The sequence below is a fragment of the Diadema antillarum genome, unplaced genomic scaffold, assembly GCF_040938485.1.
Source record: "Diadema antillarum isolate AM-2024a unplaced genomic scaffold, OU_Dant_1.0 seq00001088_RagTag, whole genome shotgun sequence".
NCBI classification, from domain to species: domain Eukaryota; kingdom Metazoa; phylum Echinodermata; class Echinoidea; order Diadematoida; family Diadematidae; genus Diadema; species Diadema antillarum.
In genome coordinates, this window is record NW_027271907.1 from 95,792 (window position 1) to 108,578 (window position 12,787).

General features: G+C 38.3%; 1 protein-coding gene across 1 annotated transcript in view; it reads left to right on the forward strand.

The window, feature by feature from the left end:
- LOC139743492 (uncharacterized) overlaps window positions 1–12,787 on the forward strand; it is a 44,858-nt gene that overhangs the window by 19,785 nt on the left and 12,286 nt on the right. Inside the window, exons 5-6 of the mRNA XM_071653973.1 lie at window positions 6,369–6,544; window positions 7,371–7,958. Coding sequence (XP_071510074.1) covers window positions 6,369–6,544; window positions 7,371–7,958 — 764 coding nt within the window. The remainder of the gene's footprint in view (window positions 1–6,368; window positions 6,545–7,370; window positions 7,959–12,787) is intronic.

Consider the following 12,787-nt stretch of genomic DNA (forward strand, 5'->3'; position numbering starts at 1 on the left):
CGCTTGAACCTCCTTGGTTCGATACGGAATAAAGTGGATCATTCCGAAAATTAGCCATTGTAAATACCAGACAAGTTTATAAAGGTTGGCATTGTCAACAAAACATAGGTGCCGTAAACAAGTGGATAATACAAAAAATAACCAGTTGCCAGAATATGGCAAAACACTAATGTAATCTACGAGCGTGAATGTCGTCAAAATCATGATAAGCAGAAGATCGCTGCGGAGAAGTAGAACGTGAAACGAGAAAGAGCAAAATAATGTTAATGAGAACATTCAGGAGCAACGATAAAGAGAGACATAGAACACACACAGCATACAAACAAGAATAAATCAAGTGTCTCTGTGGGCTTACGAGGCGATAGCATTGTTGCATATGGCTATTCTAGAAAGGGAATGTGGAAGTTCCTCTCGTACTCGTAATCTTAATATCATGATATATCACGTTATACATAATATGTATAATATACATATTATTATCATGTATATCGTGATAGAGTATATCGTGATAGAGAGGAGAGGAGAGGAGAGGAGAGGAGAGGAGACGTCTATCATAGCTGCTCCTGGAGTTGTGGATATTTTTTCGATATTTGCGCGTTCCTTTGCACATACTGGTGTTGTGCTTTGTCACTGTGACATAGACGTGAGGATGTGACAGCTTGAACGTCAAAAAGATACTGTTTCGTCGCTTGATTTTGGTGTAATTTGACGGTCAAAATGTCGAGCAACGGGCGATCTGCTGAACACGAAGCTCCGAAAACCCGCGCCCGGACCAGGGGGCTGATTCAAGCACCGATGACCGAGGAACTGACCGCTGGTCATCAAACCGAGGCAGGGACAATCGAGGGTAATACCACTCTCGATCTCGCCATTGAAGTGAAAATAAAGGAAGCTCTTTGTTCTGATGATGTGTTGAAAGCTCTCGTGTGCCCCGTGAAAGAAGCTGTTCTTGAACAAGTTACACAGCAGGTGTATGAGGCTCTCAAAATGGACGCCGACCAACACCAAGTTCATGTGAACAGCTTGGAAAAGAAAGTGAAGGAGCTGGAAGGAAAACTCTCCGCCATGAACTCAGCGCTCGAGGAACAAGAGCAGTATAGTCGCCGCAACTGTCTGCGATTCTACGGTGTCAAGGAAAAGCCGGACGAAAATACCGATACACTCATCACCGACATTGTGAGAGACCACATGAACATTCACCTGGCAGCATCCGACATTGATCGCAGCCGTAGAATCACCCCGAGAAGCAGCACCAGGACAGGGCCAGAGAGGGGAAAAAGCATCATAATCAAGTTCGCCAGCTACAATGTGCGTCAAAAGGTCTACGCTGCAAGGTCGAAGTTGAAAGGGACATCTGTCTTCATCAACGAGGATCTTACCAGCCATCGCCAGAGCTTGATGTACGCTGCGAGGACCAGTGATGCCATCGCCTGGACATGGTCGCAAGATGGAAAGATCTACGCCTTGACAACTGGAACTGGTGCTGACAGGAGGAAAATCGTCATCCGGACAAAGGCCGACATCGAACGTCTCAGCTAGTTGCAATGAGTATAATGGTGATATAGTAATGTAACGATGATTTAGCAATATGCCAACACTATACCCATGTATTATATGCTGTAAAGCAGTCAAAAATAATCAAAATGCTATGATGTGTGTTAAATGTTCATTATGGTGCCATCTCAAATGCACGTCAGTTGACAGAAAAACATTCGAATCAGAAAATGATTGGATATGTGATGTTTGTTTATCCAAAGAATTGCCATTCTATCCATATTCACTCAACCCCGAGTTAAGTGGGCCATCCGATGAGTGTATAAGTACAGACAGATGTGAACCCAACGTTGAAGATTTTGAAGTAAATGTTCAGAGAATTTCTAAGTGTAAAGGATTGAAATTGACACATTTAAATTGCACGTCTTTATTGAAGAACATAGATGAACTGAGATCACTTCAACATAAACTTTCAGCTGATGTTTTTCTTTTGACTGAAACACATATAAATGATTTAATTTCTGATTCTGAATTAAGTATTGATGGATATGATATCATACGCAGGGATAGGGACCGCTATGGAGGTGGTGTCGCCGCCTATGTCAAATCAAATATGATGTATGAAATACGTACAGATTTAGTCGAAGACAGTCTGGAGTTGTTGCCTATTGAATTGAAGTTCACAAATAGAAAGAACTTGATAGTAGTTGTGTGGTATAGGCCACCTAGCGCCAATCATGAAGTATTTGAACATTTTCAATCGTTTTTGCAAAATATCGATGACTTAAACACTGATTTTGTTATTCTCGGTGACATCAATTGTAATATGACCAACGATGACGAAGCCGTCTGGTGTGAATTTATGGCAGACTAAGCGACTCTTACAATTGTTTGAAAGTTATAACTTAACACAAGTTATTGATAGTCCGACCAGAGTCACACAAACAACTTCTTCGATTGTAGATTTGGTTATCACCAATAAGTCTGAAAAAATCGTTCAGTCTGGTGTTTTGCCCATTTCTCTCAGCGATCATTTTTTGATATACTGTACATGGGGAAATAAATCGCCTGGATTACAAGGAAATTGTCACAGGTACAGAGAAATGCGTAATGTTAATAAAGTAAATATGACAGAATTTGTCGATGATGTGAGTAAAATAATTTGGAGTGATATCACAACTATGACAAATGTTGATGATGCATATCGCTCGTTTGAGGAAAGTTTAATGAAAGTCATTGATAAACATGCACCATTAAAGAAACAAAGAGTTAAAAAGAAAAACTCGCCATGGATGACTGTCAATATACTGGAATTAATTCGCACAAGAAATGTACAAAAGAAAAAAGCAATAAAATCTAAGCAAGAATGTGATTGGTTTGAATATCGGAAACTAAGGAATCTCGTCACAAAGGAAGTGAGAAAGGCCAAAACTGAATTTGTTAGTAATACCGTAAAATCGAATATTAGTAATTCCAGTGCAATTTGGAAATCGTTGAAACATCTCATGCCATCAAAAAGTCGGAAAGAAAATATTATGTCTATAGAAAAAGAGAATGGAATTATAAGTGACAAACGAGAAATAGCAGACTGTTTTAATTCATTCTTTACTGAAATTGGTGAGTCCATACAAAAAAGTGTGGAGTGTGATGATAGCACACAATACAGACAGTTCATAAGAGCACGTGACAATACGTTTGAATTTCACTCGATCTTGGAAAGAGATGTAATCGACGTAATAGACGTATTACCAGATAAAAAGTCTTGTGGAAGTGATAATTTACCATTGTTTTTGTTGAAACCTATTTCTAAATATATTGCGAATCCTTTGACCCAAATGTTCAATCTGTCCATTCGAACAGGGAAGGTGCCAATGAAACTGAAATGTTCCAGAATTACACCCGTTTTGAAGAGTGGTAAAAAGACTGATATGAATAACTATAGACCGATATCTATATTACCTCTTTGCGCTAAGATACTAGAGAAAATTGTGTACAATCAAGTTCATGTTTATTTGAAAGCTGCTGATATTATCAATGTGAACCAGTCTGGTTTTCGTTCTCTACACTCCACTCAGACCACCCTCCTAAAAGTAACGGAAGACTGGTTAAGTTCTATGGACACAGGGAAACTCGTTGGCATGGTTACTATTGACCTGCGAAAAGCGTTTGATACAGTCGATCACTCTGTACTTCTTGACAAACTGCGCTTGATTGGTATGGGTCCTCTCGCCTGTGAATGGTTTGGGGATTATTTGAGTGGTCGCTTTCAGTACACTGAAGTCAATGCAGTTAGATCCCAGCCTTTGAATGTAAGGTGTGGCGTCCCACAGGGGTCCAATCTCGGTCCTCTTTTGTTTATGATCTACATTAACGACCTACCCAATTGTTTGCAGCATTCATCTGTTGCGTTGTACGCGGATGACACATGTATTTATTTTTCTGGAGAGAGAATCAGTCAGATTGAAGCCAAACTTAATACCGATTTGGAATATGTATCTAAATGGCTGAAGTGTAATCATTTAGTTCTAAATTCCAATAAATGTGAAGCTATGATAATTGGTTCACATAAGCGAGTTAAAAAGCAACATATCAATATAGTAATTAACAATACAACCATTAAACAAGTTTCTTGTTGTAAATATCTTGGCGTTTATGTTGACCAATCACTTGACTGGAATGAACATATTGATTATTTGTGTAAAAGTACAGTGAAAAATTTGTACTTGTTGAAACGAATTCGGTCTTTTATTTCTGATGATATAGCCCTTTTGTTTTATAAATCAATTATTCAAAGTAAATTAGATTACTGTGATGTTGTGTGGAGGAATATAAAGAAATCTCATATTCAAAGACTCCAAATTCTTCAAAATAGATCACTGCGTGCAGTACTGAACGTACAAGCTAGGTTCCCCACTGATTTATTATACACAGCACTCCCCATCGATAAACTGGATAAGAGGCGACATAAACATACTCTACAAATTATGTATAAAATTGCACACAAGTTTTGTCCGAAATATTTGCTTGATATGTTTCAACTTAAAGTTTTCAGCTATAACGTAAGGAATTCATCGTTAAATTTTGTGTTACCTTTGATTAAGACTTGTTTCAAACATAAAAGTTTGACATATTCTGGATCAATGCATTGGAATAAGTTACCATTGGAATTGAAACAAAAACCAACGTTTGTAAGCTTTAAAAACGCACTTGACCGAAACTGTTAATTGACAACTTTTTCAGTTTCCCCCTTTGTATGTGCTTCTCTCTCCCTATCTCTCCTCTCTCTTTCTCTCTCTCTCTCTCTGTTTCTCTTTCTGTCTGTCTCCCTCATTCTCTCTCTCTCCTGAACTCATTTCATTTTAAACTACGGCGATCATTTGTATAATTGTACATGGTTATCTTTGATTGATCATGTTTGTTTCTGTCGAAATGTGTGCCGCAGTTTCATCAACATGTTATTGTGTTTTTTTTTTCTATATGTTTTTTTTCGGTTTTTAAGTATGAGTTTTGTTTTTGTCTGTTTGGTTTCTTTGATCATTTCTGTATAAAATGTATATCTATGTTGTATTTTTTATCCGCACGGACCTGCGGAAGAACAGCCTACGGGCTGAAGTATGTGCCGTGCATAAATAAATGAATGAAATGAAATGAAATGAAATATATTATACACTCAGCAGAACAACTTGGTAAACACTTTTTCAAGTGTATATTTCTCATAGAATACTTGGCTAAAAGGCAATTTATCATATACAGTGTACCATGTTAGCGATAATTCAATTGCCTATAGGGGGTTATATCAACCTGGTAGGTTAAGAAAAAGTGAAACTTTAGTTGTTGTTTTTTTCTTCAAAGACAAAAAAAAGTTACAATAACAAAAACTAACGAGTTGTCGTTTGTGCTCTTCCATAAAACAATAAGAAAAAAATGCAAATGTAACACAAAAAGAGACATGAATAAAGTTGCATAATTAAACCTTTGATCTCTATGATATGTGTGAAGCCGAAAAGCTCAGAAAAGGTTAAAATAATGAAGGAAAATTAAGAATCTAATGTCCAATCCAAATTCAAATGAAATGATGGAGGAAGCAATATCAGCAGAACTGGCAGAAGCTTTAGTTGATTTGTCAAATGAGGAAAGTTTTAATTGATATTTGATATTCTTGAGTTTGTCTCATGAAGCTATTCTTCTGTAATCTGGCCTTAAAGAATGACATGAAGAAATTTTGATCATCTTTGTGCCTTTACTCCCTTTGTCATTTGAAGTTTGAGTAGACAGAAAATTTTTTAATCCCCTTTTAAATAGTTTCCCACCTTTCTCCTATTTGAGGTTATTAAGAGATAAAAAGAACAGAAACACTTTTTTGCTGTTTCATTTTAAGTCTCTCATTGTGTTAAACTGGTCTTTTGTTGCCATTGTTATCTTAAAGGTCATTTGAAAATAAAAGTCAACATGTCAATTTTTGCAATTATTACTTTTGTACCTTGGAAAACGAAAACGGATGTGTTCACGCTTGCGTGAAGTCTCCGTTTGCATTGGCCTTCAATAGGTTTATAGCCAATTGAATTTCTTTCAGCATGGTGTATGATACATTGGTTTTCATCAAGATCTTCTATGAAAAAGCACAAGCTCGAAAAAGTGAAAAAAAACCCGAATGTATAGGCCTATAATCTTTACGATTATATTGATTTATATCCCGCCATTACCAGATTGCTGCAAATGTCATATAGGACGATCAAATCTTATTTCGACGATTTCATTTCTTTTTTTATTCTTGCTTGATACGACCTTCTTATAGAAGATATCTTACTCTGGGAATGATTGCACACCAACAAACACAATTTTAAAGGTTACTTCTCATCCGTTCCTTTTTACAGTTGATCGACACATATAAGACACGAAGGGTTGAGTCGGAGTATGACGCCTTTCTCGTACTTCTTGTGAAACACGGTGGAAAGATTGACGCAAAAGACATCAATGGCGAGACTCCTCTTGACAACATCAAGAAAGAAGAATTGAAAAATCTCTTGCGGGAACTCCAGGACGGACAGAGGTAAACTTTGTTGGAGGAAACATTGTTGTTTCCTAGCAATATTATAAAGACAGGTGGCAGTTTTTGTGACACTTCAAATTGTAGTAGTATAAAATGAAAATAAAGCCATGTCAAAGTGCTAAAGGGAAGTGAGTTGTTGCGATCACTCATCGTCCGGGATCCGTCGTGCATCGTACATCGTCCATCGCTCGTCGTCTGTCGTCCGTGCCCCTTCGTGAGTAAAGTTTTTTACACTTTCATCTTCTTCTTAAACACCCCATGACAGATTTTCACCAACAAGAAGCATCCCTAGGGGGATAGGATATAACTTTGTTTAAATAGGCACCGTGCCCCCCCCCCCCCCAAGAAATCTTAAGAAAAAAGGTAAACGAGCTATAAAGTTAATGCTACGAGTAAGTACATCGATGACTGTAGTTTCAAGTTCATTCATGACGGATCCAGGGGCGCCCCTCCCCTTTGAGGCCCTGTGGGGTCCAAATTTGGGCCCATGTACATTTCATATTTCTTGGAAAGACATGGTCAGATTTTCAGCAAACCTGGGAGGTATTGTCGCGAAGGTGATAGAATACATATTTGTATTTATTTATTTCGTATATGAGTACGTGAAGTTAAGGGGGAGACCATATTTGGGTCAGTTTTAATTTCTTTTTTATCTTCTTGAAGCGCATGGTTAGATTTTTGCCAAACTTGGGAGGTATCTATGTAAATGACGTCGCACTAGGTCAGCACGTTATACGATCCTCTCTGTATCAGATAGGAAGTTTTGAGCAGCATACGCCTCTATCCTTGACGAGCTCCTAGAAAATTTCTACATCTGAATCTGCAGCATACAACCTACGAGAAATATGAGCTGCAGACCCAAGCGACAACTTGGTAAAAGGAGTAAAAAAGACGACACTGACAGCGACATGGAAGACACCAACTTAGGCCTACCCATTGGCGCCACCTCTGCACCCCCAGCTGCCGGGACGGAACCTACTGCCCCTGACGCCGTGCTCACCACGGCAACGCTTGCTGCGTACTTAAAAGAGGCATCACGCAAATTTGAACATATGATCCAAAATGCAGTGGACTGGCTTCTCGAAAGCATCAAGATGGTAGAGCGAGCCGTCGAATTTGAGGGCCAGCGTGTGGACGACCTGGAAAAGAAATTGGAGAAAATGGAATGTGACATGGAAAAAATGAGAGGAGAAATTGCACGCCACAACGCTGAAGCAAACAAGGCCGAGCGATTTTCACGTCGGAACAACTTCAGCATCGTCGGGATAGAGGAGGCTGCAAAAGATGAGTGCGAAGACTGCGTCGACATCGTCGAGAAAGTCATCAAGCAGCACTTCAACATGGATGTCAAGGTAGAGCCAGCCCATCGAGACGGAAAGAGAGGAGAGAAGCCAAGACACATTTTGGTGAAAGTGTTGTCCTATAGAGAGAAGGTGGATATCATGAAAAAATGCGCAAAAAAAAAAGCTTGACAAGGAGAACTTCTACATCACGGACGACCTCACCAGGGCTGACCTTGATGAGAAAAGAAGGTGGTCAAAATAAGTCCAGTATAGCATCTCTACGCCCAGGGGACAAAACTTGGGGTCATAGACTTTGCACAATACTTCAGTCTATTTTTTTTTTCATTGTGTTACTTAACTGATAAACCGACAAGGATTAGTGCGCAATCATTATCTTTAATTGATAATATATTCATAAATACAAATGTAGCGCAAAGACAATCCGGTATTCTTTATAGTGAAATCTCAGATCAATTCCCCATTTTTTGTATCTTATTTGAAGTACAAAGATATTCCAAGAAAACAAATAAGGGAAAATTACGGAGGTTTACAACGGAAAATATCAACCGCCTGAATGATGCCTTATCATCAGAAAACTGGGATGACATACTTTTGCTTGTGATGATGTGGATAAAGCATATGAATTATTTTGGAATAAGTTTTATTATCATTTTGATAGGAATATCCCATTGCGAAATAAACAAACAGGAAGTAAAAAAAATAAGAAATTCATGGATTACAAGAGGCAATTTGCAATCGATATCAGAGAGAAATGAATTATATAAGTTGCAATTAAATGATCACTCTGATGAAAATGTGTATGATAATAAACGGTATAGAAATAAATTGACAACAATAATACGAACGTCGCATAGATTGTATTATAAAAAACAATTTAAGAATGCTCAATGAAAAATGTCTTCTACATGGAAAATTGTGAAAGAAATATTAGGGAATAATAAGCAGAAAATTATTCCCAAAATATATTTGAATGATTATTGTGTTACATCTCCACAAAATATAGTTAATGCCTTTAATGAGGGTTTTTTGTGAAAATTGGTCCCAATCAGGCTAAGAAAGGTAATAGCCATGGGATAAATTTTCGTCAATATCTTTATAATCCGTGTAATCATTCACTTTTTTTTAAAGCCTACTGATTATATAGAAATTATGCATATAACATCATCTTTTAAATCAACACATTCTACTGGTTATGATGAAATCAGCACTGTCATGCTGAAACAGATCATCGGATCGATTATTATCCACCTCTCTCATATCTTCAATCTCTCTTTCTTATCTGGAGTATTTCCTACTCCTCTCAAGATAGCAAAAGTTATTCCTGTGTATAAAAAAGATGATTCTTCGAATATTAGTAATTACCGACCCATTTCTTTGTTACCAACCTTTTCTAAAGTACTTGAAAGAATTATATATAATAGACTCGACAGTTTTTTAGACAAATACAATATTCTGAATCCTGATCAGTATGGGTTCAGGAAATCACATTCAACTGACATCCGTCCTTCCGTCCCTTCATCCGTCCGTAATTGATTTCGTAAAAACCGTTTGAGCCATCCAAATGAAAGCTTGGCGTATGTATCATGCAGACGGAAAATGTGCTCATCAAACTATGAGTGCGCAAACGCAAGGTCAAATATATCACTTCACCCCCACATGTCTACAATGCCTGAAGGTACCCTCATAAAACTTAGTGGATGCATGTACCACCAGATAAAGATTCTGTAAAGAAAGTTTAGGCAATGGGGTGAAGGGTCAAAGGACAGAGGTGAAGTGAAAGTGCTAAATTTTCGCCTGTTTGTCCATACCTCGGGAGTAGCGCAAGGTAACTTCATGAAACTTCGCATGAAGTTAGTAAAAGATACTCAGTACAGCTTTCACATACACACAGAGACACACACACACAGTTTTTCCTGCCCCGCGCCCAATGTGAAAGCTGTATCTTTTCTTGACATGGATCAACGAGCTTACACAATTCGCCGTATGGAACGCGTGTCGCACCCAAATTATTATCTCATACGTCGCAAAAACCCAGCGAAATTTGAAAATGGTTGCACGTACAGAATTTGGCGTAGAATAAAAAGTACCGAACCAAATTGAATGATTTTGGTATCATTGTCTTCTGCGGAAGATGCTCTTTCTAGTGATTTCAAAAAATACATCACTCTTAAAACGCAAGGTACTGAAAAACCACCGGTCCGCCTTTTTTCGGGACACCGATACATATGAAGCCTACACGTATATTCATGTACTTGCGTAGATTAACGTAAAACATAAAATAAAGGAAAGTGTGTGGAAAAACAAGATATATACATACACGTAGGTAATGTTTGTATGCCTCCGCCACGAAGTGACGCCGGAGGCATTATGTTTTCGGGTTGTCCGTACTCGATCCGTCTGTCTGTCCGTCCATAATAATAATGTTGTGGACAGCATAACTAAGAAACTGTATGAGAAAACGTATGAAACTTGGCATGTATATACAGTTAGTGACCCGCTACAACAAAAGGGTCCTAAAGTCGCGCACGGTCGAAGCCGTGAAAATCGAGTTTGAAGTCAGAGCATCAAAATTGGTCAAAACTTACGATTTTCTGATTTTGACATATTATTGTAGTCTGACATATCTTCTATCATCTGTCGAAATTTTGAAGCAAAATGGTGAAAGGAAAGACCAAAAAATAGCGTTTTTCTGGGCCATGTTTTTTGGTGTTTCAACGAAGAAGAAACTGGTTCCAAAATTTGGATTGAGCGCCACAGATAGGCTCCGCCCCTAACAACGACCAGAGTGATCTCATTGGTCAGTTTGCTGCTTACCGCTAACCGAAGCGTGAAGCTCACACACTGCCCAGTCGACTGGTGCGTGCAGGCGGGGTGCGCTATGCCCAGCCGCTTCTCCTGGCATCCTGGTCACTGATTGGTCGGTGAGGAGACCGCCGATGCTGTGCTTGAATGAGCATTTCGGGAGTTGCTAGCCAGGGCTTGCCTTCTATTGTCCAGAGGTGAAAACTGACTTGCGTGTCCCTTGATCGCGAACTTTTAGGGTGCTTTTCTGGAAACAGTGATTTCCCAGACGTCTTGACATGCTCTCTTTTAAACATCGATATCTCGGCAGCCGATTATTAGGTGATCCGAGTATCCTTCGGATCACCTTCTGTATCTGTACTGATTCTTTCTTTATTTCTCCTCAAAAGTTGTGCAGAGGTTAGCTCAGAAAGTGCATTGCCTATCAATGTCAAACTTATACCATATATGTATCGTGTCCCAAAGACGACGGGTCAAGTAAAATCGTAGTGATCAGTCGACCGTGACGTCACTATGACGTCATTATATGAAAACACATTTTCAATCATATCTCATTAATGGAAAGGAATTTTTCAATGAAATTTACGTCACGTAAATTTCAATTCAAGGGAATTCTACTCATGTTTTCAAAATTCATCGCATTGTTAAAACGTGCGCGTACGCGCGCGTTGAAATATTTGTATGCTCCAATCGAACTCCAAATTATTTTGCATACGTTTCAGACCATTTGGAGCATTTTTTGAAAAATTAAAAAAATTGGACGGACGCGTACGCGCGCGCACATATACGCACGCACAGCTCATATGCAATAGAAATTTCCCGTTTTTTTTTACACTTATGGGATGCCTGAAATGTCAACGAATATTTCTACCAAGTTTCAAGTCAATCCGACTCAATATGACGTCATACGGGCCCGTCAAAGTTGAAATTCCGCGCGCGCGTCAATGGCGAAATACAGTGCAACAATGCCAAAAAACCGCCAATTTTAAATCCGATATTACTCGTCAGGATGGACGGTGACCCTCCATTTTCTTTTTATATTCTGAAAGCTGATGAGTTGTACATATCATTTCATGGGTTGGCGATGCTGAAAAAATGATGAAAAGATATCAAATTTCTTAATAAAGTAAAAAAAGTAAATTTTCAAAATGACGTCATCAAATTTCAAGTTCATTCGAGCGTATGTCACTAGTCCTTTGTCAATTTTCACCCAGATTTCAGTATGATGTAGCTTATTTAATGTTCTTTCAAACATAAACTTACAATATTTTGATTGGATAACGTTATCACCTCGTAAAAATGGATTAAAAGTAATCTTGTCAAATTTGACCAGTTTACGTGTTATCTCTATGGGAGTGCAGTTTTTCTGGAAATGAAAATTGACATGACTATCTTTATCGAGCACTAGCTCACTTAAGCTTCGGTAAATTTCTCCCAGATTTTAATATGTTGTAGCTGAGACTTTACGCTACCGTAAGTGTGCCCTTTGTTTTTTCATACGATGTCGGAATCACGTCAACAAATTGGGTTGAAATTCAGGCTTATCTTCGATGTATTGAGATATTTCTTTCTTTCTGCAACTTTCTTTGCAATAACTCAAGAAAAACGGCCTCTATCACTTCTATATTTTGCACATGTTTAGTTCATGTCACGTGCATTATTTCATAAAATAACAACAACTTGATCAGACACCATCTTGGGTATGTAAATTAGGGTCAAAGGTCATAAGTGTTTCACCCTGTATCTTAGTGAATACATGTCCCATCTTTCCCATATTTTGCACACGCAAAGACCATGTTACAAGGATCATTTCACAAAATAATCACTTTTTGCTCAGATGCCATCTTGTCTGTGCAAATTGAGGTCAAAGGTCATATGTACTTCTTTTTGTATCTTCGTTATGACGTGTTATCTCTATGGGAGGGAATTGTCTTTAATGTGAAAATTGACATGATTGTCTTTATCGAGCACTAGCTCACTTACCCTTCGGTGAATTTCTCCCAGATTTTAATATGTTGTAGCTGAGACTTTGCGCTATCGTTTTGTTGCCTTCGTTTTTTGATACGATGTCGGGATCACGATAAAAAATTGGTTGAAATTAAAGCTTATCTTCTATGTATTGAGATATTTCTTTCTT